Below are 26924 nucleotides of genomic sequence, written 5' to 3' on the forward strand. Positions count from 1 at the left end.
ATCCCCCGTTTCATCCCTGGACTCTGAGCCCGTGGGGAGCCCTGATGGGGTTCGGGTGGCGGTGACTGGCCCAGGCGCACAGCGGGAGCGCGGGGCGTCCGCGTCCCGGTCAGGCCCTCCCAGGCGGCACGTGGGCTCCATTTCCTTCCGCGCCCCGGCCCCGGCCCCGGCCCCGCCCGCCCGCGGCGTTTCGGCTGCAGGAAGGCGGGCTCCGCGTGTGAATCGACGCGGAGGGACCCCAGGCGAGGGCTCCGGGCCGGGGCGGGCGCGCGGGGCTGCCCGGGCTGAAGGGCAGCGGACCAGGGTCCTCACCCGCACGCAGCCAGCACTGGGGGCCCCGCTCCCCGCACCCCTGCGCGCCTCCTCCGGCCGCGCGCCTCCTCCCCTCGCGCAGGGAGCGTCCGGGGGCCGCGGGCGGAGAGCCCTCGGCGGCTGCAGCGGCCGGGCAGCGGGGCCATGCTGGGCCGGCGGCGCGCCTTCGCCGTGGAGCCGCTGGGCGGCGGCCGGGGTGAGTCGCCACCCCCAGGCGGCCAGAGCCTCCGCCCTAGCGCCGACCCCCACCCCCACCCCCGACCCCGACTGCGCCCCGGGCGCGCGACCTCGCCCCGTGAGCGGTCGAGTGACCGCGCCTGGCCCTGGGAAACCCTGAGTGTGGGCGTTAAGTCGTCGGCGCCTCCGTCCCTCTCCCCTCGGACCCCGGCTCTGGGTCCCGCTCTGGGTCCCGCTCTGGGTCCCGCCCCGCCGGCCCCGCCCCTGCAGCCGTGTGACAGCCCCTGTGCGGCGGCGGCCCCTTCCCTGTGCCGCGGGTGTGTGTGTGTGTGTGTGTGTGTGTGTGCTGGTGGCCCCCTTCCTGCCCGGCCCCGGGGCTGCCTGGGAGACGTGGAGAGTCCTCCACCCTCGCCAGTCTCAGTTTCTGCACCTCAGTACCAACTGGGGCGCCCAGATGGTAGGAGGGCCTGGCACCAGGTGACAGTGAGTGACAAAGCGACGGCTCCTCCTACCCCCCTACTTCCCTTTCTTCTGTTTAAGCTTTTTCTTTTCATCTCTCCACAGAGTCCTCACTCTTTCTCACTTAAAAGAACTAAAGCCCCACCTGTTAGGGGCTATTACTTTAAATTACCCCCCCGCCCCGCAGCTCCAGGAGAGCTCCTCAGCCTCCCGGTGCCAGGCTGCAGCCCAGGCTTCGGTCTCTGTGCCCTTCCCCTCGCCCTGAGGGGGTGCAGTCACACCCCGCCTTGGGGAGCAGTGGGCGAGGCTTCAGCTCCCCACTTAGGGCTTGGAGGTCCTAGGCAGACCTAGGGGCAGGAGTGCAGGGGCCCCCGGGAGGAAGCACCCCCTCCTCAAAGGAAGAGGGGCCATCCCAGGGGCTGCTGAAAGGAGACCCTCCCCAACAGCCCACCACGCGGCCCCTGCTGGCCGTGACCACTAACAACTCCTGCGGCGGGAATTCCGCCGAACGGCTCCAGGCGGGGCTGCCGGGGTGGGCGGGGCTGTGTCCTGCAGGCTCCTCCCTTCACCTGTGGCCCAGCCACGCCTCCCCGCGGAATGCGCTCAGCTGCCAGGAATGCGGGGCGGTGGGGGCAGCCTGCCCGGCCTGAATCCCTCTCCTTGCAGGTGGGGCTGGCGAGAAGCTGGCACGAGGGTGTGTAGTGCCTGGAGTCACCAGCTCCTACCGCCGGATCCCGGACGCCTGCGGAGAGTGCTCATCGGACTCCTGGGAGGGGGATGGCGAGCTGAAAGGTCTCCGGACGCAGGTGCCGCTTCCCAAACTGGCCTTCCTGGACTCGGGAGTGGAGATGGCCATTGGGGACAGCTCCTGGGCCATCTCTCCACGCCTTTCTCAGGACTGCCTGGACTCTGAGCCCGTGGGGAGCCCTGAGCCCCTGGTCCTGCCCATGGAGCCTTCTGCCCACTGGGGCCGGCTCCTGGCCAGCCGGAAGCTAGAGCGGGTGCTGGAGCGGTCCAGCCAGCTCCCGACTTCACCTGCCAGCTTGTCACACCACCACCGCTCCCGGAAGCCTACAAGGAAGCCTGAGTATGAAATGCCCCCTGTTGGAGCAAGGGACCAGGGGGCCGCCAACGCAGAAACTGACCTAGAGGCAGGCCTGGGAGAAGCAGAGGTGGTGAGTGGCCCCTCTCAGGCTGGGTGAAGAGTGGGATGGCGATGGCCCTTTCACCGGGGGGCTGCTGGGGCTCCCCATTTCTTCTCCCCGGAGCTCTCTCGGGGTGGGGCGTTTCTGTCCTTAATCATGGGTTGTGTCTCAGCTCCTGGCTTCACCCCACTCCCAGCTGTGCGGAGGTGGGCAGGTATGAGGTTTGCCTGGTACCACGGCTGGCTGGGCATTGGGAGGCCAGTTGGTTGCATGATCCTCCTTTCCCTGCCTGTTCTGCTCCCATCTGATGGCTGCCAAGGGAGGGAGTCTGACTGAGTCCAAGTTTCCCCTCCCTTACTCTGCCCTACAGGGGAGGGGCATGGGGCCTGAAGCCGGGGCCTGCCCTCCCGGGCAGGGTCTTCACTACCTGGAACACCTGTGCCTGGTGCTGGAGCAGATGGTGAGGCTGCAGCAACTGCACCTGCAACTGCAAGCCCAGAGGCCCCCTGCGGTGAGCGAGCCACGTGGCAGCCAGGCGATTGGGTGGGCACGTGAGTGGGAGGGGTGGGACCCCTGGCACCAGGGCTTCCTTCAGAACAGCCTAGGTCTCTGCTCAGGCTCTGACTGCCCTTCTCTCCTGTACGCAGGGCCCTGTAGAGAAGGAGTCGACTGTGGCCCCTTCACCTCCACCCTCTCATGCCCCAGGCAGTGAGGTGCGGGGGTCATGGGAGCTGCTCAGCCAGACTCGGGAGACAGGTATGGGGCAATTGTGTCTCCCTCTGTGCTCTGCCTGCCCAGGGCCCCAGGCAGACCCCCTGAGCCCTGGGCTTGGTGGATGTGCTCCTGTTCCTGGCCCTGGGTAACCCAATTCTCTTTCTCTGAAGGGGAAAAAGGAGCTTCACCCCCAAAGGTAGGGGTGCCCAGTGCCAACCCTTTCAGGCTGTCCAGAGTCCCAGCAGAACCCACCCACACCTTTCAGTCCTCCCAGAGTCACAAGGTAGGTGATGGGTATGTGTGGGGCAGGTGACAGGTGGAGGTGTGGGTGGCTGGCTTGTGTGGATACCCTAAAGGCCAGAAACTCTGGGAAAATGAGAGGATTTGTGTTTGGAGCAGGTGACTTCTCCGGACTGTGGTGACAGCTGCCTCTGGTAGTATGGGGTATGTTGTGGGGTGGGGCTCTGTGGTGACCCCCTCATTCTCTGCTCAGCGGGATCTCTCCCACTGGAACAAGGTCAAGGTCCTTCTCAATCGGATTCGCTGGAAGAGCCCTCAACACCCTGAGCCTCCTGTACCTCCTAATGGCCCTGCTTTCAGGTGGGTACTGTGGCCCAGCTCAGTTAGGGCAGAGGGTGGAGCCCGATGGACCAGGATGAGAGATTGTACTCCTAGTTCTCTTTGTCCCTCTGAAATCTGAGTGACATAAACAGTCTTGGAGAGGGTGCTGGAAGAAACAGGAAGTAGTTTAAACTCCCCATTGACAGATGAGGTTGGGGGGGGCGGGGCGGGAAAGGAGGGGCGGGCGCTTTCCTGAGGCCATATGATGAATCAGTTGGCAGAGCCAGTACTAGAATATGGGGGATCTCCTTAGGCCATCCCAGCAAGACCTTAACTCCCAAGGCTGAAACTTAGGCCACCTTCCCGTGTGTGTGTGTGTGTGGTGGGGGGCACACAGACAAAGGATTCCACAGTGGATGATGGGTGGGCAGTTACACTGAATAATTCCTCAGGAAGAAGAAGCATGATATCAGTTACCCTCTCAGGCTCCGCACCGCAGATACGCAATGCCGATCCACGCTGGGCCATTGTTACCTTCGTTTCCTTCTCCGAGTCTAAGGCCTCCTTTCCTTTTTCACAGAGTTGAGTCAAGGGACCTTCCATGTCGTCCCCTCAGGAAGACCTTTATGCCATCGTTAGTGGTGAAGAAGCAACGAGCAAAAAACCTTTCTGTCTCCTGAGACCTCCTGGTGCAGGGACATGACGCTGGCTAGAGGGGTGTGCAGTGAAGTCTTCTTTGGCTTTTGCCCCATTGCTGTTTTGGGGCACTGCCAGGAAAAGCTGCTGATGCCTCCCCTCCTCTTCGGTGAGAGCCGAGTCTTTCTCCTCTGAGCAGCTTGGCAGAGGAGCCCTGGTTCCCTGGGAGACCCCAAGGTGTGGCATTTCCTGGGCGCCTTTCTGACTGCCAGAAATCCCTGCACTAATTTATCAGGCACCCATGGAGCATGTTTGGCATGGTGATCTGTTGGGGTCCAGTGTGTTGCAGATATGAATGTATGCAACATGATATACATGTACAGTATCTCTGTTGTGAACTTATTGGATCCAATCATCTCTCCTGAATCACACACTCAAAAGGTTGGTCTTCTGGGTGAGGTAATTGCAGAAGGATGGGACTGACCTTCATTCCTCAATGGACAGTTACTGATCCTGGAGTCCTGCTTTGCTCTGCATACCTGTATTGGAAGCCCCAGGACAGGGAAGGGTGTCTTTGCTTTAAGTCTTGCCCATAGAGCAGAGCCCTCGAAGACTGCACCAGGAATGAGAGGGTTAGGGAAAACGGGGAATAGCAGAGTAACCTTTGTTAGCTGTTTTGCTTCCTACTAGCCTTTACACATCAGAGCTGAAACCAGGGGCCCACACTAGCTTTTACACCTTCACAAAATCCCTTAACTTATCTGAGCCATAGCTTCCCACTTAATCTCCCAAATTGTATAATGATGCTTGACCTACCTACCTCACAGGTTTGTTTTGAGGATAAAATAAAATTAAACTATCTTAAAGAGCTTTGTGACTGTTACATGAATAGGGAAGGGGAGGGTATGGGTGTTGGAGGGTGGATAGACTGGAGGGATGTTGGGAAGATCAGGGGACAAGGGGGGGGGGCTGGAATTGGCAATGTGGACTAAAACGGCCATTGATTAGCAACAAGACCTTGAGCAAGTCATTTCATTGAGGCCTCAGGTTTCCTATCTGAGAATGATGGCACTAATTCCTGACTTAATTACCCCCAGCATTGTTGTGAAGACTAAAGTCTACGAGAACTCTGTAAATGTCTACCTAAATATTGTGGTGGTTTATCTTACTATATAGCTTGTTAGATTCCTAGCTCTTCGTTAATTGAGAAAGGGGAAAAGCATCATCTGCAGGTACCAGTAGATGGGAAGTGTGGGTGTGTGTTGCCCTAAATGGAAGGCCAGGGTTGGGGAGGGGGTCATTGGCTTGAGTCAGACATAGGAATGTCTCCTAAAATTAGCCACTAACAGGCCTCCTCCTTCTCTGGTCAGAAGGGTTTGCTTCTCTACTGGCTGCAAACTTGGGATCTGCCAGAATGAGGCAAGGTGCGGTGCTTTCTTGGGTTTGGGGTCCAACTTTAGCTCTCTTTGGACCAAGAACCAATTCTCTGATGCTCATTTTTCTAATGGGACACTTAAGGGAGAACACCACCCCGGCGCAACTCCCTAACGCGCATCCGATCGGGGAAGGCGTACTTCCGCTCCCGGGTAGGCGCCCCACGGCAGGCTCGCGTGGGGGAAGGGTGAGATCGGTGGAGCGGAGGGAGGGACTATATCCGGGAGAGTGGCAGCTTCCGACTAGTGGTCGCGCTTCCGGAGAGGCGCTTCCGGTGGCGGCGGCTGCAGCGGCTGTGGTGGTTCCGGGTGTCTTTGTCCCCCCGGTGTCGCGGCCCTGGCCCGCAGGTGGGTCGGCTGGCCCCCGCCGCCCTTTTGCCTCTTCGCTCCTCCCCCAATCGGGGGGCTGCGAGGGCCGCCAGCGAAGATGCTCGGGCGTGGAAAGGGCCGAGCCCCCCTTGGACTGCAAGTCCCGTCTCCCTGGCAACGGCCTCGGCCCTGGGGGTGGGCGGGCGGGCGGGAGGAGGAGAAACAGTGCGCCTCAGTCTTTCCACGGTGGCCTGGCTGTGACCCGGCCCGGGAGGTCCGGCCCCAGCGGACCCTGAGGCAGGAGCCAAGGGCCGGGGAGCGCGGGAGCGGGAGGGCGGGTGCGCAGCCGGATTCGCGGTCAGCCGGGCCACCCTGCTACCTACCAGGCCGGGGAGGGCGGGGGGGGGGGGGGGCAGCGGGCCGGGCTTCCGGGGAGAGGACCCACGCGATCTTCTCTCTAGCGGCCGCCTCCTTCATTTTTCTGGGCCTTGCGTGGAGCTTTTTGGCGGATGTATTTGAATGAATGAACGTCTCCGGGCTCTTTCCAGCCCCCAGCCCCCACCCATCTGGGGTGGCGTGGCAAAGCGAGAGCAGCGCTGAATGGCCGGGTGTCCGGGTGTGAGTCCCAGTGTAGTCACTAACGGGTTGTTCGGCCTCGGGCGAGTGTCATTCTCCAAGCTTCAGTTTGCTCTTTAAGATGGCATGGCAGCATGACCCGCCGCGGGGTTGTTTGTGAGGGCAAACTGGAACAATGTAATTTCTTCATTTTCTGCTACTCTTTATGTTCCCTTCACTCACCATCTCCATTCATTCTCCCTACTCTCCTCAAGATATTTAATTCCTGTTTTGGGGTTGATGGAAAATTCCCCTATGAGCTGCTAATCTATTTCTTTTCTGATTGAAGGTTTTTCCCCCCCGAGACTCTGAAAGAAGACAGCAATCCCAATGTCCCAGTTTAAGCGTCAGCGGATCAACCCACTTCCAGGGGGACGTAACTTCTCAGGTGATCACCTTTATCCCTACCCGGGCTCACACTGGGAAAGATGCGCTTTGGGTCTTTAAAAAGAGGGCTTTTGGGTTTTCCTTGGTGGAGTGCAATTTGCTGCTGATGTTGCCTAGGAAGATAGGAGCCGACCACAGTGGCTGCCAGTGAAACCCTGTGGCAGTGTTGCTTGGAGCCACTTTGCCTTTTGAGTTTGCCGTGTCTTCCAGTTGAGCGATGTTCAACCCGGGTGCTGCAGCGGTTGAAACATGCAATATCTGACTATGTAGTCAGGGGCAGCGGCCTCTTTTCCTTTAGATCAGTGGTTCTCAACCTTCCTGATGCTGCGACCCTTTAACACAGTTCCTCATGTTGTGGTGACCCCCAACCATAAAATTATTTTCGTTGCTACTTCATAACTGTAATTTTGCTACTGTTATGAATCGTAATGTAAATATCTGATATGCAGGATGTGTTTTCATTGTTACAAATTGAACACAATTAAAGCATAGTGATTAATCACAAAAACAACATGTAATTATATATGTTTTCCGATGGTCTTAGGCGACCCCTGTGAAAGGGTCGTTGGACCCACAAAGGGGTCACGACCCACAGGTTGAGAACCGCTGCTTTAGATTGTCAAATAAAAAAAATGACAGCAGTCAACACGTTGTTTGTCAAATTGAAAAAAATGACAATAACCATCTGGTGTGAATGAATAAAAATTATACTTATTTTTGTGTGTCAGATTGACAAAAAATAAATTTTTTGGTGTGCTGCAGAATTTTAGTAATTAGTTTGTGTGTCACGAGATGAAAAAGGTTGCAAATCGCTGCCCTAGTTGACTGTAGGCTGAACAGTGGAGGTGCAGTTCCTGGAGATTGCTTCTCTGTCCCCACAGGCACAGCTTCAACATCTCTTCTGGGTCCTCCTCCTGGTTTGCTCACTCCTCCTGTGGCCACAGACCTGTCCCAAAATGCCAGGCACCTTCAGGTAGGTTGGGCATCCTTTCTAGTGAGTTTTAGGGCTTGGGACCACTCAGCATGCATGGATGCCTGATGCTTTCGTATTTACATCACAGTGTTCATCCTTCCTGACACACCTGTCCTGGGCCAGTATGGAGGTGACTAGACACCTCTGACTGGGAATTTTGGCTGTAGGGAAATCTCTAGAGTGCTCTTTGGAATAAAATAACTGGGAATCCTAGAAGAAGCTTGTGGTGCAAGAATCAGCATCCCCTCTCCTCCCCCCCCGAGGCAAAAAGATGGATTATGTCCACCAAACATGTATGCTTCCTTCCCTGTGAATCTTGATGCAGTATTCTGCCTGAGCTGGGCGGGGTGTGTGTGTAGATGCTAATGGCGGAATGTGGGTAAGTGCTCCCTGTTTGAATTGCACTCTTTTCTTGCAGGGTGGGGAGAAGCAGCGGGTCTTCACTGGCATTGTCACCAGCTTGCACGACTATTTTGGGGTGGTGGATGAAGAGGTCTTTTTTCAGCTAAGGTGGGTTTGAGGCTGGTCTCTTTTTGGAAATGCTTGTTTGATTCTCTTCTGTCACCATGTTCTTGGGGCTCCTCTAAAGCCATTGCTTTCCTGTGTTTATGCAAGGTGTGAGAAATCTTGATGGGCAGGGCTCATTGGGGTAGTTAGGGTGGCTTGGCCAGGGTCTCCTGACTAGGCTTATGTGCTGGCAGTGTGGTGAAGGGCCGGCTGCCCCAGCTGGGTGAGAAGGTGCTGGTGAAGGCTGCATACAACCCAGGCCAGGCAGTGCCTTGGAATGCTGTCAAGGTGCAAACGCTCTCCAATCAGGTATTTCTCTCTCCTGGTCACATGCATTGGAAAGGGGAGGGAGGGAAGCCCCTGGGTCCTGACAGCTGGGCACGAACTTTACTTTTGTTGAGAGGATGGGCACGTCAACTATGGGATGCCCTGAATTTCCTGGTTACTGCCCTGCAGCCCCTACTGAAGTCCCCAGCACCCCCGCTTCTACATGTGGCAGCCCTGGGCCAGAAGCAAGGGATTCTGGGAGCTCAGCCCCAGCTGATCTTCCAGCCTCATCGGATTCCCCCACTCTTTCCTCAAAAGCGTGAGTACCAGTGGCATGGATGTTGGGGTGTCGCTTTATGGGATACTCTGGATGAATGGACTTGTAACTGTCAGGTTGCTGCTCTGTGAATAGAAGTGGGTACTTCTGTGCACTGAGAGAATGGGACAGGGGAGTTGGATATTTAGAGTTTTGGAGTCACCAGCCATTTTCTCTCTGCAGCTCTGAGTCTCTTCCAAACATCCCACACACTTCATCTGAGCCACCTGAACAGATTTCCTGCTCGGGGCCCTCATGGCCGATTGGATCAGGGCCGAAGGTAAGAGGATGTTCAATCAGAAAAAATATTTTATTTCCTTTATTTGCCTCTAGGAGCACCGCCCCTTTCTTTGCCACCTGCTGACACTAACATTCTCTTCCTGCAGTTAGATCCTAGTTCCTTTACCCTGAAGTAGGCAGACACGTGAGGTATATACAAATATTGGAATTTTATAAACTGGTTCAGTAAGCAGGGATTTGATGTAATTCACCTTTCAAAATAATCATATTGAATTTTTTCTTAATATGTAATTTTCCCTTTTATTTCTAGTCCCTAAGATTGAGATACTAAGAATCAAAACCATCAAGAGGCCCTGGCCAGGTAGCTCATTTGGTTAGAGGGTTGTCCCGATATGCCAAGGTTGTGGGTTCAATCCCTGGTCAGGGCACATAAAGCAAACAACCAATGAATGCATAAATAAGTGGAACACAAATCAATGTTTTTTCTTTCTTCCCTGTATATGTCTTTGTCTCTAAATACAAAACAACTTTCAGGAAAATGGTGCTTGTCCCCAAAAAAGTAACTTTGTAGAATATGTTTTAATTCTTAGTATAGAACATTTCTTCATATACATTGTATACATCAGTGTGGGGTTAGAGTGTGCATGTTGCACTTTGCCTAGAAGACTAGGCCTGTGTCTGGGACAGGCAAACAGTGTCTTGGCCTGTGTGGAGCAGGCATGGTGGATTTGGGCCTGTGGGGCCTCCTAGGCCATCCTGTATCATCTGTGAGCATCGGGGACTGCCAAGCGCATGCTACCTGTTCTCTCTGGCTCACATTCCTTATCTTGCCTTACTCTCTCCTATAGGGTTTTGCTTATATCCCTGGGAGTTAAGCTCTAGACTAGTTTGCTTAAGACTTGTTCTATTTCCATCTGTTGGTCTTATCTTAACTTTTTATTGTATAAGCATAGTAAACAGAAGAGGACGATGAACTCTCATATATCCATCACCCAGCTTTGAGTATCAACATCTGCTATTCTTTTCTTTTTTTTTTTTCTTTTTTATCTCTACCTCTGTCTACTTCCTGCCTCATACTTGATGTTTTAAAGGTAAAATTTGTATAGGTTAAAATGCACAAATCTTAACTGGACAATTTTGACAAGTGGAAAATCCCATGTAACCCTCACTCCTGTTAAGATGTAGAGCCCTAGCCAGTTTGGCTCAGTGGATGGAGCATCCCGGGTTCGATTCTGGTTGAGGGGCATGTGCCTCCATCGAAGGCTTGATCTCCAGCCCTGGTTGGGGCATGTGCGGGAGGCAACCAATCGATGTGTTTTTCTCACATTGATGTTTTTCTCTCTCTCTGCCTCTACCCCGCCCTTCCATTCTCTAAAAATCAATGGAAAAGTATCCTTGAATGAGGATTAATAACAACAAAAAAAGATGTAGAATATTTCCATTACTTCAGAATATGCTCTCATGTTCTTGTGCTCTTTTGAAGTGAGAACTATACTATGACGGAAACCCCTGATCCCAGATGCCAGTAAATCATTACATGGTCAAGGCCGAGAATGCAGTGCAAAGTCAACACTTAAAAGGTTCATGGAGTAACTCCGAAAGCTTAGGCAGTGATGCAGCTAGTCTCTGTGCTGCAGCGCGTGTGTGCTCCCTTCAGCTAGGTCGAGAATTCTAACTAGGGGGTCGCTTTGATGGTCCAGGATGTGTCTCCTTTGAAACACACTGTCCCGTTCTCAAGTCACTGATACATGTCTTGCATGCTCCCACATCTCGCATCTGGTGCATCTTCCTGGTCGGTTTCTAAGGACTTTCCACCTCTCATATTCCATGAATTTATTAAGGCTTCACTATCACAGTAATTGTGCTCAGGGATGATGTAACCTGGATGGAAATCAGTGGCTGCTATGAACTCTCTGCTTTGGGTTCAGGTTCAGCCTTTCTGTACAGTCAGTTGCGTTTGCATGGCCTGGATATGTCAAGCTCAGTGTGAGGCCCATGTTCTATTACTTTGGCTATAATGCCTCAGCGTCGTGGCTTCTAGAGAAAGGAGAGATGTTACTGTCAGTCAGTAACAGAATCTGCGGAGTAGGGAAGGGGGAGTAAGAATTAGGTCATTCTGGGCAGAACAGTTTATAAAGGAGTAGCGTTTTGGCTGGAAGCCAAGTTTTATTTTGAATTTTAGGCTTTGGGATGCAGGGATCAGTGTCTCCTGCTGAGGTCACTGAGATGCCTCCCACTGGCACTACTACCTTGTAACCTGTTCCTGACAAGTCACAATAGGAGTGGAAACTGGCTGTGGAATTCACAGGATTCAGTGGAACATCTGGTTTAACTATAGGTTGGCAGCATTTACAGAAGAGTTCACTCCAGTCATAAACCAGCTGAGAGAGCTGTCAGATGAGTGGGGAGTGGTTCTTCTGTTAGAAACATGGAAGCACTAACATCCCATTAGAGCAGGATTAGAAGGCAGCTTTTGGATGAACAGGGAAATTACCCAGGCAGACACAAGAGAAAAGACAAAACACTGGCCCCGCTGGTGTGGTTCAGTGGATGAGCGTCAACTTATGAACCAGGAGGTTACGGTTCAATTCCTGGTCAGGGAACATGCCTGGTTTGCAGGCTCCATCCCCAGTAGAGGGCTTGTAGGAGGCAGTCTATCAGAGATTCTCTCTCATCATCGATGTTTCTATCTCTCCCTCTCCCTTCCTCTCTGGAATCAATAAAAATACAGTGGGGCCTTGACTTACGAGTGTCCTGACTAACGAGTTTTTTGAGATACCAGCTGTCTCTCAGCGATTTTTTGCATTGAGTTGACAGAGTAATTTGAGTTAACAAGCTCCTTAACGAGCTCGGTCTCGGAACAAATTAAACTCGTCAGTCAAGGCCCCACTGTATGTTAAAAAATAATAATTAAAAAAAACCATGTTATGTTAAATATAACAACTTAGCTCCTGGGGTGTAATGACTAGGTAAATTTTCTTTTGTTTTTAAAATTAAATTTATTGGGGTGACATTGGTTAATAGGATCATATAGGCTTCAGGTATAGATTTCTGTTACAAGGTCTTTATATTGCTCTGTGCCTACCACCCAAAGTCAAATCATCTTTCGTCATCATATATTAGGCCCCCTTCACTCTACCCTCCCTGACATGGGGGTCTTCCCGTTATCAATCTGGCATTTTATATTGTTCTAAAGTTTTTTTCTGATCTGTTTTTATTTATTGCACTCATAACAGTGATACAATGATGAGTAATTTATTACATGAATGTATAGAGTAGTGCATGCTGTTATATAAAGTTAAAAAAATTGCTTTTATTTTTTTATTTTTTATTTTTTGGTTAAACTTCACCAGAGGATATTTTTTCCACTAATATTTAGAGAGAGAGAAAGAGTGGAAGGGAGGGGGAGAGACACATTGATATGTTGCCTTCTGCACGTGCCCAACTGGGGCCGGGGATCGAGCCTGCAACTGAGGTTCCGGCCCTTGACTGGAATTGAACCTGAGAACTTTCAGTCTGTGGGCCGATGCTCTAACCACTGAGCAGCAGCTAGGACTCTCCTTCCCTTTAAAGGTAACCATTCTTTTTTTTTTTTTTTTTAAATATATTTTTATTGATTCTCCACAGAGAGGAAGGGAGAGGGATAGAGAGTTAGAAACATCGATGAGAGAGAAACATCGATCAGCTGCCTCCTACACACCCCCTACTGAGGATGTACCCGCAACCAAGGTACATGCCCTTGACCGGAATCGAACCTGGGACCCTTCAGTCCGCAGGCTGACGCTCCATCCACTGAGCCAAACCGGTCAGGGCAAAGGTAACCATTCTTAAAGACCTTTAGAAAATAATTTTGAAGAGAAAAATTACTTACTGCCACTTTCCCCCCCATATTCTTTTTCTAGTCTTTATATATTCATACATTTTATAATTTTAATCTTAGAGTTCAAGTTATTTTTATAGATTCTTACTAAACATTTTTCCATGTGATCCTCATGATTGTTTTAATGGCTGCATGATTATTATTTTTTTTTAAAAAAATATTTTTTATTGAGGAAGGGAGAGGGAGAGAGAGATAGAAACATCAATGATGAGAGAGAATCATTGATCGGCTGCTTCCTGCACGCCCCCCACTGGGGACTGAGCCTGTAACCCAGGCCCTTGACCGGAATCGAACCTGGGACCCTTCAGTCTGCAGGCTGATGCTCTGTCCACCGAGCCAAACCCACTAGGGCGCTGCATGATTATTTTACTTATTTACAATAAAAATCCAGACATTGCTGGATGTGAATGTGGTTTTCTTACTCTCAGTTTGCTTTTTTATCCCTTCTATATATAACCTTTTTTCTTCTTTTGAACTAACTTCCTTGGGGTAAATTTTCCAGAGTGGGATTACTGGATCAGAGTATCTTATGACTTTAATATGTATTCCCAAACGTTCATTATGAGAACTGTATCATTTATTTATCTTGAAAAAAAATATGTTTTTATTGATTTCAGAGGAAGGGAGAGGGAGAGAGAGATAGGATCATCGATCGACTGCCTCCTGCACTCCCCCCATTGGGGATCGAGCCAGCAACCTGGGTATATGCCTTGACCGGGAATTGAACCATGACCTCCTGGTTCATAGAGTGATGCTCAACCACTGAACCACACCAGCCGAGCTATTGCTTTTAATAAAATTTACTTTATACCCTGACCGGTTTGGCTCAGTGGATAGAGCGTCGGCCTTCGGACTAAAGGGTCTTGGGTTCAATTCCGGTCAAGGGCATGTACCTTGGTTGCGGGCACATCCCCAGTGGGGGGTGTGCAGGAGGCAGCTGATCGATGTTTCTCTCTCATCAATGTTTCTAACTCTCTATCCCTCTCCCTTCTTCTCTGTAAAAAGTCAATAAAATATATTTAAAAAAAAACAAATTTACTTTATAGAACTCTTAGCATGGTTACCATATGTCTTTTGTTAAAAATCAGCCCTGGCTGGAGGTGTTCAGTGGTTAGAGTTTGGCCTGTATACCGAAGGGTTGTGGGTTTGATCCCTGGCCCAGTTGGGGTGCATGCAGGAGGCAATCAATTGATGTGTCTCTCTCACATTGATATTTCTGCCCCCGCCCGCCACTCTTTCAAAAAAAATCAATGAAAAGGTATCCTCGGTTGAGGATTAACAACAAAAGAATAATAATCAAAGTCTTTTCTGCTCATTAAAAAAATTATATGTTAACTGTAATTTATAAAGTTCTGAAAAGTATTTAAAAATTATTCATAAGTTTTAGTCAGAGGCAACTACCATTAATATTTTCTTTCTTTTCAGTCTTTTAAAGCTTTTTTTTGCACAGTTGAGGTACTACTATATATACAGTGTTATATACCATTCTTTTGGCTTAACATGAATGGTTATTAAAAGCATCTAAATATCCATTTTCTTATCTTTATAACAATCTGTTATATGGCTGTTAGCATGGCTTCCTTATCCATTGCTTTAACATTGGGGAGTCAGATCATTTCCAGTTCTTTTTAGGCCAGTGTGTGTTGAATCATAAGTAACAGTGTGGTTTCTTCCTTCTGGTGATGGCTCAACCTCCAGCGATGACTATGACTCCAAGAAACGCAAACAGCGGGCTGGTGGAGAGCCTTGGGGTGCTAAGAAACCAAGGCATGACTTGCCTCCTTACCGAGTCCATCTCACTCCCTATACTGTGGACAGGTGAGTGGCAAGGCTGGGAGGGGGTGGGGGTGCAGCTTGCGGCTGGTAACAGAGTCTTGTGTAAATGAGATACAGTCTTTGTGAGAGTTTGTGTGTGTGAGTGTGTGTGTTCTTATGACCTTTTGTTTTATAATGTGACAAATTTTTTACCTTGAAATCTCAGATTTTGACCAGCAGAGCACCACTGACATGGGTGCCCTGATAAACTTTATGATTTGATCACCAGAAATGATTATGCCAGGCTGTAACTGAGGCTTGCCAGTCGGTAGCAGTTACAATGCAGGTAGAAGCTGCAGCTCATAGGAACGCTGGGACTGGTTTCTGCATTGTTTTCTGAGTGCTTCAGCATGTAGCCTGCAAGCTGACGTCTCACTCGCAGGAACTGACTGAGAGTTCCATTTGAGTGCCTGCCGCTGCTGGAGTCGTCCAGTTCTCCATCACGAAGGACTTGGGTGTTGAGGAGAATATGAACCCCCATGTCTTCCTATGCTCTGACAGAACCTCAGATACGTGGCCTTCTGGCCAAGCATCTGTATTGTTGGAGCCATCATTGTAGCCCTGGGGGTTGCAGCTTCCTATGAGTTTGTGTGGCGAACCACGAAAGAAGGCATACACAGATTTCCACAGAAATTATGATTCCATGACAGATATTGAGGAGAGAGGAAGGCTGGTGTCTTTTATTTTTATTTTTTAATGTATTTTATTGATTTTTTACAGAGAGGAAGGGAGAGAGATAGAGAGTTAGAAACATCGATGAGAGAGAAACATCGATCAGCTGCCTCCTGCACACTCCCCACTGGGGATGTGCTCACAACCAAGGTACATGCCCTTGACCGGAATCGAACCTGGGACCCTTCAGTCCGCAGGCCGACGCTCCATCCACTGAGCCAAACCGGTCAGGGCAAAGGTAACCATTCTTAAAGACCTTTAGAAAATAATTTTAATGTTTATTAGCTTGAGCTCATTCTTTTTAGCAATTATATGGTATTCCACTGAATGGTTGGACTACCATTTATTTAACCAACTCTCTCCCCATTTTTAGTCTTATCCTAAATATTGTTGTAATAAACATCCTTCTGCATGCATCCATGTGGACAGGTGCAAGCATTTTACTGAGATCAGCTCCTAGAAATGGAGTGGCTGACCCAGAGGGTCTGATTTTGAACTTTGATGGCTCTTGCCCATTATTTACTTTTATTTTTTAGTAAGAGAGGAAGAGAGAATTGCCCATTCTTTTAAAGAGATCATACCAGTTTACGTCTCACCATTCGGGCATGAATTACTTGTTTCCCCAGGCCTCTGCCAACACTGCCTTATCAAACTTTTTTTATCTTTGTCTGATGGGTGAAAAGTGATATTCTGATTTGCATTTCTTTAATTATAAGTGAGATTGAGCAAATTTATATGGGCTTTTAAGTCTCATTTCTGTTGCTGTCACTTTTCCCAGTATTCTCTCAGATTTGTGTGAACTTTTGGTTAGTGATTTTTTGGTTCCTTTTATGATAAGCAGTGACTCTTTTCTCTGTTATGTATTGCAAATGTTTTCCTCTCCAATTTAACTATTTTGCCTTTAGAGGTTGTAACATTTTTGGTGGTTAAATTGGATCCATTTTTTCCCCCCAGATGTGTCTTACTTAGAAGTTCTTTCCCAGATTATATAAAATAATTTGCCCTCTGATTTTTCAAATCTTTTACGGTTCAATTTAAAAGATAACTTAGTCTTGGCTTCTTCCTACAGCCCCACCTGTGACTTCCTGGAACTCCAGCGCCGTTACCGCAGTCTCCTGGTCCCCTCCGATTTCCTGGCTGTGCATCTGAGCTGGCTGTCAGCCTTCCCTCTGAGCCAGCCCTTTTCCCTCCACCATCCGAGCCGGATCCAGGTATCTTCTGCGAAGGAGCCAGCTCCAGACACTGGTGCTGAGCCTGTCCCTGCAGACAGTGACCCCGCGTACAGTTCCAAGGTAAGTTGGCTGGGGTCCCGCTTGCTCCCGTTGTTGGAGGCTGAGAAAGCTGAGTGTCCTTCCCGCTACCCTCCACAGGTACTGCTGCTCTCTTCCCCGGGATTGGAGGAACTGTTTCGTTGTTGCATGCTCTTTGTGGATGACATGGCTGAGCCAAGGGAGGCACCAGAACACCCTCTGAAGCAGATTAAGGTGAGAGCTGGAGTCCACTAGGCAAGACGCAGTCATTGATAACGTCCAGTCCGTGTCACGTTTTCAGCAGCTCAGCGCCTATTCATGAACTCCTAAAAACAAGGCTTTTCAGAGCTGAAACACCTCTGGTTTTACCAGGAGCATAGCGCTGCTCAGAGCTGTTATTGTCAGAACGTTACGTGGCTGGTCGTGTTCATGGGCGGAGAAGCCACCCCCCACCGTCCTGTGGACTCTGCCACACCCTGCTGCCTGCATCCCCAGCGGTGGCAGGCTGCCTTCCAGTGGGAGACCCAGGTAATTGTTTTTTCGTTTCTTAGCCCTGATCTCGTTTTGCAGTTTTTGCTGGGCCGGAAAGAAGAAGAGGCAGTGCTGGTTGGGGGTGAGTGGTCTCCTTCCCTGGATGGCCTCGATCCCAAGGGCGACCCGCAGGTGCTAGTCCGCACTGCCATCCGCTGTGCCCAGGCCCAGACCGGCATTGACTTGAGTGCCTGCACCAAGTGGTGAGTGGCTGCCCGCGGGCCGGCTATTAGCGAGTGGAGTTGGCGACTGTTCGGGCCAAGCTTCTGCACCTGTTAGCTCTCCCTTGTTCCCTAGTCCCAGCTCATTGCTCTCTCCAGCCTTCACAAATGGCCACCCGGATCATGAGCATCACTAGGATGTGAATGTGGAAGGGCAGCTAACCCCTCTCCCCCAGCAACCTTCAGTGCTCCTTCTTGTTGCCTTAGCACCTTGGAAAGTAAACGTCTGCTTTTTTGTGTCTCCCCATTGACTAACCATTTCTTGAGGACCTGTCTGTATCTTTTATTTTTGAACTTTCAAAGCTTGGCTCGCAGTGTGTGCTCACTAAATGTTGATTGGAAACTGAAGCACTTGCTTGCAGATGTCTTGGGTCACTACTTCGTTTTCCCTTTGCTGTGAGCAGGTGGCGCTTTGCTGAGTTTCAGTACCTGCAGCCAGGACCCCCAAAGCGGCTCCAGACCGTGGTGGTGTACCTGCCGGATGTCTGGACCATCATGCCTACTTTGGAAGAGTGGGAGGCCCTGTGCCAGCAGAAAGCTGCAGAGGCAGCTCCCCTGGCCCAGGAGGTGCCCGCGGTAAGGCAGAGCCTTACTAACAGGTGGGGAGAACAGATGCCCTGACCTAAACCCAGGTGGTCACAGCTCTTGGCTTTTATCACAGGAAACAGAGCCTACAGAACAGGCAAGCGAGGCATCGGAGCAAGGAGCGGACACCAAACAGAATGCAGAGAACCCGGAGGCCACCACACAGCAGGAAGTGGACACTGACCTCCCAGAGGCCCCTCCACCCCCTCTGGAACCCGCTGTCATGGCACGCCCCGGCTGCATAAACCTCTCCCTCCATGGCATTGTGGAGGACCGGAGGCCCAAGGAAAGGATCTCTTTTGAGGTGGGTGTAGGAGTCTGGGAGGCTGTGGGGTAGGGTGTATGGGTGTGTGGCGGGGCTTGGGACATTCCCTTTTTCCTGATGCCCATGGGCCTCTTTCACCAGGTGATGGTGTTGGCTGAGCTGTTTCTGGAGATGCTGCAGAGGGACTTTGGCTATAGGATTTATAAGATGCTGCTGAGCCTTCCTGAAAAGGTCGTGGCCCCACCTGAACCTGAGAAGGAGGAGGTGGCCAAGGAGGAAGAAGTGGTCAAGGAGGAGGTGGCCAAGGAGTCCAAGGAGGAGGTACAGAGTGAGGGCACAGCTGCTGAGTCAGACACCCCACCGGTGAGTACTTCTGCCCCCTGTGCGGGCACTGGGGCTACACATAGTAACGTTGAACAGAACTCGAGTGCTGCGTGGTACCAGGTGCTGTTCTGAGCACGTACGGTCTCAGAACCTCTCTCACGCATGTGCCTGAGCCTGGTGTGTAATGGGCGCAGGGTGCTCGGCCCTCGGCCAGGGAGTGCTGTGCTGCTGTGTCTGGAGGGAAGCGGGCGCAGGAGGGAAGGGAAGTGTGGTTGGTGGCAGCACAGGGAGCTCAGTGAAGGGAGTGCTCTGAGGGGCTCAGGCTGTGGTGAGCCAGAACACTGCATTCTCTTAGCCCCTCTAAAGCATTTGGGGCTTCTCACCCAACTAAATGGTCTCAGGTCAACATAATTTCTTACGGGCTGCTCTGGACTCCTGGGGAGAATCCCCGGTGTCTGGAAAGTGCCCCGGTCTGTTCTGGACCCGTGCCTGGAGGGGGCTGACACTCAGTGTTAGCCATTGTCATTGCTAGTAATTACAGGGGACAGTCCTCATCTCGGTCTGCTTTCCTTAGAAGGAAGATGGGGTTCTGCCCAAGCCCCCATCTTCTGGAGGAGAGGAAGAAGAGAAACCCCGGGCTGAGGCGTCGGAGGACCTCTGTGAGATGGCCCTGGACCCGGAGCTGCTGCTGCTGCGGGACGATGGGGAGGAGGAGTTCGGTGAGCGCAGGGGGGGGAGCACGCTGGCGGCTGTGGGTGGCTCTAGTGTTCTCCCGTTGGGACTGGAGCCGGTGTGGCCATGTGGTCACTGCTCCAAGCTCATGCCAGGCCTTCTGTAGCAGGAGCCAAGCTGGAGGATTCCGAGGTCCGTTCTGTTGCCTCCAACCAGTCAGAGATGGAGTTCTCTTCCCTTCAGGACATGGTAAGACCAGTGTTCTGCCCCTCCGGCCTCAGTGACAGTGACACTCAGCAAGGCCTGAGCCCGTCCTTGGGAGCTATACTTCTACAAATGACTTCCATTGTTTGTTGACTGACCAGACATGTGGTTCTTGGCTCATGGAACAGCACCTCTGTAGGACCCAGGGGACACTTCAGCGTCTGTCAGGGGGAATAGGAGAGGCAGCTGGTGTAGGAGCACACACACTGGGTTCCTGTGTGGGACAGCCCCAGGGCCAGAAATGTCCTGGAGGCCTTGGGTTAGAGGCTCAGGGTCAGGTCTCCAACCGGAAGGTGCGCCGGGTGGAACTGTCAGCCAGGCCACTTGGCTGTAAAAGGCGATTAGCCAGAGAGAACAATGTGTAACCCCGTTCATCCTCGTTTCCTCTTGCAGCCCAAGGAGCTGGACCCCTCTGCTGTGCTCCCTTTGGACTGTCTTCTTGCGTTTGTCTTCTTTGATGCCAACTGGTGTGGCTACTTGCACCGTCGAGACTTGGAGAGGATCCTGCTTACCCTTGGGCTCCGGCTCAGTGCAGAGCAGGTGCCTTCTCTCGCGTCCCCCTTGGCCCTTTCTGAGGTGGCCTCACCTGACGTAATGTGCACAGGCACGCACCTGCACTGTGGGGGACTAGGTTTTTTCACGTCCCGGGGAGGGCTTGCACCTTCTCATCAGAGGGGACCTTGGGTGTGTATTTTCTGCAGGCCAAACAGCTGGTCAGCAGGGTGGTGACCCAGAACATTTGCCAGTACCGCAGCCTTCAGTACAGCCGCTCCGAGGGCACGGACAGTGGGCTTCCCGAGGAGGTGCTCTTTGGTGTGTACCGGTGCTCTGCGGCCTTCTGTGGAGAATGGGCAGGGCAGGCTGCTTTCTCCTCCTGAGACCCAACCCTTACCTCTTCTCATGGCCCTTCTAGGAAACCTGGACCTGCTACCTCCTTCTGGGAAAAGCGCAAAGCCAGTAGCTGCCCCCCTGGAACACAAGGGCCTGGTGTCCCACAACGGCAGCCTGATCAATGTGGGGAACCTGTTGCAACGTGCGGAGCAGCAGGACAGTGGGCGGCTCTACCTGGAGAACAAGATTCACACACTGGAACTGAAGCTAGGTGAGTGGCTGATGGGCCTGCCGATGGCCGTGCAGATGGGTACACGGAGACCGAGGGGAACCCACTCCTTAGGCTGCAGGCTTCTTGCCCTGAGCTCCGATCCTTAACTTAGCGCCCGTCTTTCCGGTGTGTTTCCCACCAGAGGAGAGCCATCACCGCTTCTCAGCCACTGAAGTAACAAACAAGACGCTGGCAGCTGACATGCAGGAGCTGCGCACCCGGCTGGCTGAGGCCGAGGACACGGCCCGCACAGCTGAGCGGCAGAAGAACCAGCTTCAGCGGCTGCTGCATGACTTCCGGAGGCGCCTGACCCCCCTGCAGCTGGAGATGCAGCGAATGGTTGAAAAGGTGAGCCTGTAGGAGAGCTGGTTTAGTTGGGGGGCTTAGTCAAGATGATGCCAAAACAACAGCCCCTTGGTCCACCTCGCCTTCTCCCCCATCCACCAGTTTCTTAGGGAATCTGTCAGCCAGCAGCTTGCAAACTTGAGTCCCCAGGAGGAAGTGGGTAGCAGTCCTTTCTCCTTGGGTCCTAATTCTCGTGCCATCTGTTGCAAACAGGCTGACAGCTGGGTAGAGAAGGAGGAGCCAGCACCTAGCAACTGAGGGCTTGACGCAGGAGCTGCCATCCTGCGAGGTCAGCGATGGAGCCTGCTCAAGTTAGAGCCCTTTGGTTCCAGAGAGAAGCTGAGCAGGACCTGGGAGCAGGCGGGGCAGCTGACCCGTGCTCAGCCTGTGGAGGGGAGCTCAGGCCGTCAGGTGGGGTCTGCTTGTGCTATGTGGACGGACGAGTGAGGAACCGGTTCCACTTACAACTAAATCCAACACCTGCACCCCTCGAATGTCATTTTGCCCTCCACCTTGGGGTTTCTCCTGGGGCCCTTTAGTCTTGTGCTTTCTCCTGTCCTCTTCCAGTTCAGAGTAAGACAGGGGAGGAAAAGGCTCTTTGACTATGTCATAAGGTCTGATGCCAATAAATGAAGAAACAGACGTGGAGTCTGGCTGGGGTAAGCACCCCTTCCTTTGAATGGCACAGATCCTGCTGGTCACAGGCACAGGTTCCTGGGGGATGAGTGTCCTGGGGCCTGAGTTTCCTGGGGCCTGTGGAGGAAGGGAGTCAGTGCCAGCCCGCTCGCTGTTGGGCTGTTGGCCAGTGAGCACTGTTCCAGCCCCCCCCCGGACTTGCCAGCAGGAACCAGCACTTCTGCCCCGGCTCCCTGTGTTCAGAATGTGGTATTGGCTCTGGCCCAGCCTTTTTCCCGTTCCCCATGAGTCTCACCTCTTTCCGTAATCCGTGGTTTCAGTTTGACTTTGTATATAAAGTTGTTTTTGTTTTTTTTTGCTTTTGTTTTTTAAATAAACCAAAGTAAAAAACAAACCAAGTGTCCTCCACAGCTTTTCCCTTCTTCTTCCAGGCCAGCTGTGCTCCCACCCCTCCTCCTGGCCCTCAGCCCAGCCTCTGCTGGATAGAGGTGTAGTCGCCTCCAGAAGGTGGGTGGGTGCAGGGAGAGCAAGCCCCCTTGCGCTCAGCGGCTGCTGGCTGGTCAGGAGAAAGGATGCTGTATGGGTACTGCCAGCTCAGCAGGGGGCAGCATTACCCTGAAAAAAAATACCCGGGGTGGCTCGCTCCTCCTTTCCTTAGTTACAGCACAATACAAGAACATTTTATTGAAAACTTTACTGGAAAAAAAAATTCCAAATATTCAGGTGAGACACAAACCCACTGTTGTTGCTTTGAGGCCTCTGGATTGGACATTTACAGCAGTTGAATCCATTTCCTAGAGAACCTACAAGACGGGATCTTCCCTGCACTTGACCAAAAGGACAAAAGCCAGCCTTTGTCGTGCTGGGAGCCTAGAGTGAGGGGCCTGTCGAGGCTGGGGGACCATAGCACTCATTTTCAGGACAGTGTTGTGGGCCTCTCCCAGGAAAGGAGAGAAGTGGGAGGGCAGCAGGGTGGGTGGTGCCCAGGACGGTCTTTGGAGGTAGATGTGATCCCAGCCATGCACACAGGTGAGCCTGCAGGTGAGCTGACGGAGCCCATGTCCCCTGCATGCGGGCAGCCTGCTCTGGCCCTGGACCAGGAGGCACTCTGGACGGTTCTTCTGGAAATAAGAAAGCCTCAGGTTTTATAGGCTGCTTACCTGTCTGCAGGCTCCTGCTATGGGCGGGGAGACAGCAGCCTGCTTGGGGCTCCAGATGCCAGGCTCATTCCAAAGGGCTGGTGAGGTAGGGTAGGGGCCTTCTCCCAGGGATGGCCTTTCGCTGGCTGATGCCTGAGCCTAAGCTTGAAAAGGGCAAAGACTAGAGAAGCCGACTTGTGTTCCAGGGGTGTCCCGAGGGGCGGGGCTCAGTCATCAGCCACAATAGAGAGGGCTCTGAGCTCGCTCAGTTTAGCTTCATTCTCCCGCTCCCGCTGCTCATCAGGGTGGCCAGGCTGGTCAAGCTGTTGGGTCAGGTCTCCGAAGATCTTATGCATTTCAGAGTAGTAGACAACCTGAGTGGGAGACAGGAGGTCAGCAGGGGCTGGACTGTGGGCACCAAGCCCCCACAGCACTGTACCCTCTGGGCTGGTTCCTATCCCCTCGATTGCTGCCCTTCCCCTCAGCCCATCTCTCTCAACTGCTCAGCAACCAGGGAGGCGTGAGCCACTGCTGGAAGCCCTTTAGGACCGTCCACTGCCTGGGGTGGCAATAAGTCAAAGACGAGGGAAGCAACAGATCCTCGGGGAGGCGGGAGGTGGAGGGGCTCTGCCCTTCTCTCCAAGCAGCACGGGGTGTGTGTGTTTTGGGTGGTGGAGGAAGACAGCACAGTCCAAGGCTGGGGCTGGGGAGAGCTGGAAGGCCCTTGGCAGGTCCTGGGAGACCAGGGAGTCGGGCGCTGTGACGAGGGGCTCACTGCTGGACAGAAGCTAGGAGCTGGAGGCTTTTGTTCATGGAGAGGGCATGGCAGGCTCCCAAAGCCCTGAGAATTGGTCTTTAGAAGGTGAGAATGGTGACGACTCCTTAGCCTTCTGTTCCCAACTCATGAATTGATAATCATGCCTAAGGGGCTCGGTCCAGGGCCCAGGCCGGCTGTTTCCACATTCCCTCCTAAGTAGGCCCGTGTGGGACAGGACGGGAAGCTGACAGGAAGGAGGGGGGGAATGTGAGGAGTGGGTACCCACCAGCAACTCAAATAAATGGCTGAGGGCTGCTTAGACCCAGGGCCTAAGTAGGCCCAGGATGGGCTTTTCCAGGGGAGGGGGCAGGAGCCATTTTTGCCTCGGTCTCTGCCTCGTGACAAATGAAAGGATTTCCATGAACGTATTCCACACTATTCAAAACCCTTACATTTTATCCAGCTCCCAGTTGTCTTTGGGGAAAAGAAACTATTGCTTTAGAAACCTGCAGTGCTGTTGCCGGCAAGGCCAGGCTGAGTGGCAGGTTTGGTGCCAGGGCCCTGGTTGAGCTGCTTCTAAGAAAGTGTCTCCCACAGCCAGATCTGAGGGGAGCGAAATCAAGGCCCTCACCTCTGCTGTCACCTCAGGGGACAGGAGCCTGGGCTAGTGCTGGGGAGCATGGGGGATGCCCCCCTCCCCCAGAGCAGCACTGTGTGGCTGAGTCACCAGGAATGCTCACTTCTCCAGTGACTAATGGCAGTGCAGCCCCGGGAGGGGGAAGCTGGTACCAAGCAGGCAGCAACACCCCCCGCCACCCCGCTGCCTAGTGACAGGGCATCCTGAGCTCCTGAACTGCTCCATCTGGGCACGCCACAGCCTCACACCCTGGAGCGTCCTCCCTGAGCAATGGGATGGAGGAGGTAGGGTAGGTGCAGGGGCTGGAACAGGCGGTGACGCAGCAGGACGGAGGGCGGGCAGGAGGGAAGACACAGGGCTTAAGTACATTCCTCCAGGCCCAGGACGAAGCTGCTGGAAGGAAGCCCTCACCTACTGAGGCAGTGCTCTGGGCCAAGTGTGGGCACCCCCACTCCTTTGTGCTTGCTAGCTTTCTGCCTCGTTTTCCCCTAGCGACCAAGGACATGGTCGCTAACAAGTCCCAGCTCCAAAATCAATCCTGCTCAGGGTTCCTGACCCCCAAGTGCCAGTCCCATGGGTTTGGTGTTCTCCAAAGATGGCAGGTAACTGAGACAGGAGTCAGGCTTTTTCTTGGGCACCTGTGATTGTGGACTCTGTAAGGAATCACAGTGTCCACTGGAGGGCGCCAAATACCCAGGCCAAGAGCAGAAGTGAGCTGGAGGCAGATGGGGAGGGCTGAGCCGTCTGCTTTGTTACCTGGTGGGGAAGGTGGGAAGGTGGAAGGATGTCGAACATCTGGAGTCAGCTGGGGGTCCCACGTGGAAAAGACCCCTTGGCTTTAGAACCTCAACCTTTTGGTCTTTTACAGATGGGGGGACTAATCCCTGCAAATGGCCTGAAGGATGGGAGGTGAAGGGGCAAGGAGGGCAGCAGCTACACCCATCACACACTCTGTATCCCACCATAAGTAGCAGGAGACACAGGGTTGGCCCATGGCGATCCTCTAACTGCTTAGCCCAGTGCTCCGCTGTGCACCTCCACCCACACCCAGCCTGCCCTTCCTGCTGGCAGGTGCACCACGGCCAGTGCCCCGCGCGTGGCTCTCCCCAGGGTTCACCATGCTCCGTGGTCTCCTGCCAAAGGAAGAGTAACTAGGGTGGGGATGGGGGGTGTAGGGTCCTCAGAAAAGGGACTTCACCCCCTATGCCTCTATCCCTGACTTCCTAAGCACACCAAGCAAAGAACCTGCCCCTCACAGTGAGGTGCTGATGGTGCAACCTCCTTTGCTTCTTGCAGTGAAATGTGAGAGAACTAGAGGGAAGAGCTATGGAACCTCGTCCTAGGCTGGGATTAACCAAAGAGCAACGCAGGAACCAAAACAGAGTCCAGCAAATAACCAGAGGCCCCTGGCTTCCTTCCCTCGGGCAGTGCCGGGGCAGGGTGGGTGGCGTGGGGGCAGGCGTGAGATGTGTCCACAAAGCCACGACTGTCTCCGAGGGAAAGTGTTGGGCTGGCTCTCGGGGCACGTGGGAGCAGCTCACCTGCGCTCGGATCAGGGACTCAAAGCTCGGCTGGAAGTAGTCAAGTCGGCTGTTGTAGAACCGCGGCATCTCATCCAGGAGCTGCTTGTTCTTGGCCTCAAAGTCGTCCCGAACAGGCCGGAGCTCTTCTCGGGCCTGGGAACAAGACCCTGCTGCCAGAGCTCTCACGGGCTCGCCCAGCATCCCTGCTGGGGGCTGTGTGTGTGTGTGTGTGTGTGTGCGCGCGCGTGTGCGGCCCTACAGCCTTCAAGGCGGTCCCCAGGCACAGGAGGAACTTGCTATGTGTGCCATGTGCCTCGCTGTGTACCCCCCGCCGCTCTCCCGGGTACCTGGTGGAGTTTGGCCAACACTGGCCCTGTCTTCTCCTTTTCCTCGTACTTCTCCACCTTGGCCTGCAGCCTCCTGTAGTCCTGCAGGGCCTGTTCCCGCCGTTTCACCGCCATGTTGAGGCTCGGGAAGACGCTGCCGAACCTGCTGACACAGTTGGGTTGGACGCAGCCCGTTCCTGGAGTGCGGGCTGGCAGCTCAGCCTTCACTCGGAAACACACACTGAGTGCCTACTGAGGGCCAGATCTTATTCTAGGTCTTGGGGTTCCATTGTGAACAAGACCTGTGGGGTCAGACCAGGGAAAGAACCCAAGGCTAAGGCTCACACCACTGGCCTGGAAGACACAGAGGGTCATGAATCCATGATGCCACTTATGCTGCCACTGCGCCCCCACAGGCCCCTCCGAGGCCCTGCCCCACACCAGAGACCTGCCACGGGCAGGCAGTGCTGAAGGCTCTTGGGAAGTCATTTGGCCAACAGCTTCCTTTTAAAAAATGGAAGAAACTGAGGCCAGAGAGAAGGCATGACACATCCAAAGCCACATGGAGGAAGTGATGGTCCAGAAGAGAACTCCAGTGTCCCAGTTCTGTCTGGCACCTCCCACCAGCCCAGATGCCACCAGCAGGTGACAGAATTGCAATCAAAACCTACTCCTAGAGCCCTAACTAGTTTGGCTCAGTGGATAGAGCGTCAGCCTGCGGAATGAAGGGTCCCAGGTTCGATTCCGGTCAAGGGCATGTACCTTAGTTGCGGGCACATCCCCAGTTGCGGGGTGTGCAGGAGGCAGCTGATCGATGTTTCTCTCTCATCGATGTTTCTAAATCTCTATCCCTCTCCCTTTCTCTCTGTAAAAAACTCAATAAAATATATTTTAAAAAAAAACATACTCCTAGTGATCACTTCATAAGG

At 53.0% G+C, this 26924-nt stretch overlaps 3 protein-coding genes across 6 annotated transcripts in view; 2 read left to right on the forward strand and 1 right to left on the reverse strand.

Moving 5' to 3' along the window:
* Positions 1–450: 450 nt before the first annotated feature.
* Positions 451–4865, forward strand: CUNH8orf58 (chromosome unknown C8orf58 homolog). Of its 2 annotated transcripts, XM_070414088.1 has the most exons (8): positions 451–508; positions 1615–1754; positions 1845–2123; positions 2464–2604; positions 2741–2849; positions 2978–3090; positions 3301–3407; positions 3949–4865. In XM_070414088.1, exons 1-8 carry the CDS (start codon positions 457–459, stop codon positions 4046–4048), a joined length of 1041 nt encoding a protein of 346 aa, XP_070270189.1. In that variant the 5' UTR covers positions 451–456; the 3' UTR covers positions 4049–4865. The 2 variants fall into 2 exon arrangements, with proteins under 2 accessions (XP_070270189.1, XP_070270188.1); XM_070414087.1 differs by having other exon boundaries at positions 1615–2123.
* A 741-nt stretch (positions 4866–5606) lies between these two features.
* Positions 5607–22007, forward strand: CCAR2 (cell cycle and apoptosis regulator 2). Of its 3 annotated transcripts, none has more exons than XM_070416584.1 (21): positions 5607–5625; positions 6651–6749; positions 7630–7721; positions 8140–8231; positions 8423–8537; positions 8685–8814; positions 8995–9091; positions 14630–14749; positions 16488–16710; positions 16789–16902; positions 17239–17402; positions 17825–17996; positions 18082–18309; positions 18412–18633; positions 19169–19313; positions 19433–19515; positions 19924–20070; positions 20232–20343; positions 20444–20632; positions 20775–20980; positions 21191–22007. In XM_070416584.1, exons 2-21 carry the CDS (start codon positions 6692–6694, stop codon positions 21233–21235), a joined length of 2754 nt encoding a protein of 917 aa, XP_070272685.1. In that variant the 5' UTR covers positions 5607–5625; positions 6651–6691; the 3' UTR covers positions 21236–22007. The 3 variants fall into 3 exon arrangements, with proteins under 3 accessions (XP_070272685.1, XP_070272686.1, XP_070272684.1); XM_070416585.1 differs by lacking the exon at positions 5607–5625 and adding an exon at positions 5674–5785 and having other exon boundaries at positions 19436–19515; XM_070416583.1 differs by lacking the exon at positions 5607–5625 and adding an exon at positions 5676–5785.
* Positions 22008–22292: 285 nt separating this feature from the next.
* The window catches only part of BIN3 (bridging integrator 3), a 39704-nt gene continuing 35072 nt past the window's right edge, over positions 22293–26924 (reverse strand). The window contains exons 7-9 of the mRNA XM_070416586.1: positions 26017–26158; positions 25688–25822; positions 22293–23126 (exon numbers count right to left, since the gene is read on the reverse strand). Coding sequence (XP_070272687.1) covers positions 22980–23126; positions 25688–25822; positions 26017–26158 — 424 coding nt within the window. The 3' untranslated portion in view covers positions 22293–22979. The remainder of the gene's footprint in view (positions 23127–25687; positions 25823–26016; positions 26159–26924) is intronic.

The sequence above is a fragment of the Myotis yumanensis genome, unplaced genomic scaffold, assembly GCF_028538775.1.
Source record: "Myotis yumanensis isolate MYYU_CA2020_CCGP unplaced genomic scaffold, mMyoYum1.0.hap1 SCAF_5, whole genome shotgun sequence".
In the NCBI taxonomy this organism is placed as follows: domain Eukaryota; kingdom Metazoa; phylum Chordata; class Mammalia; order Chiroptera; family Vespertilionidae; genus Myotis; species Myotis yumanensis.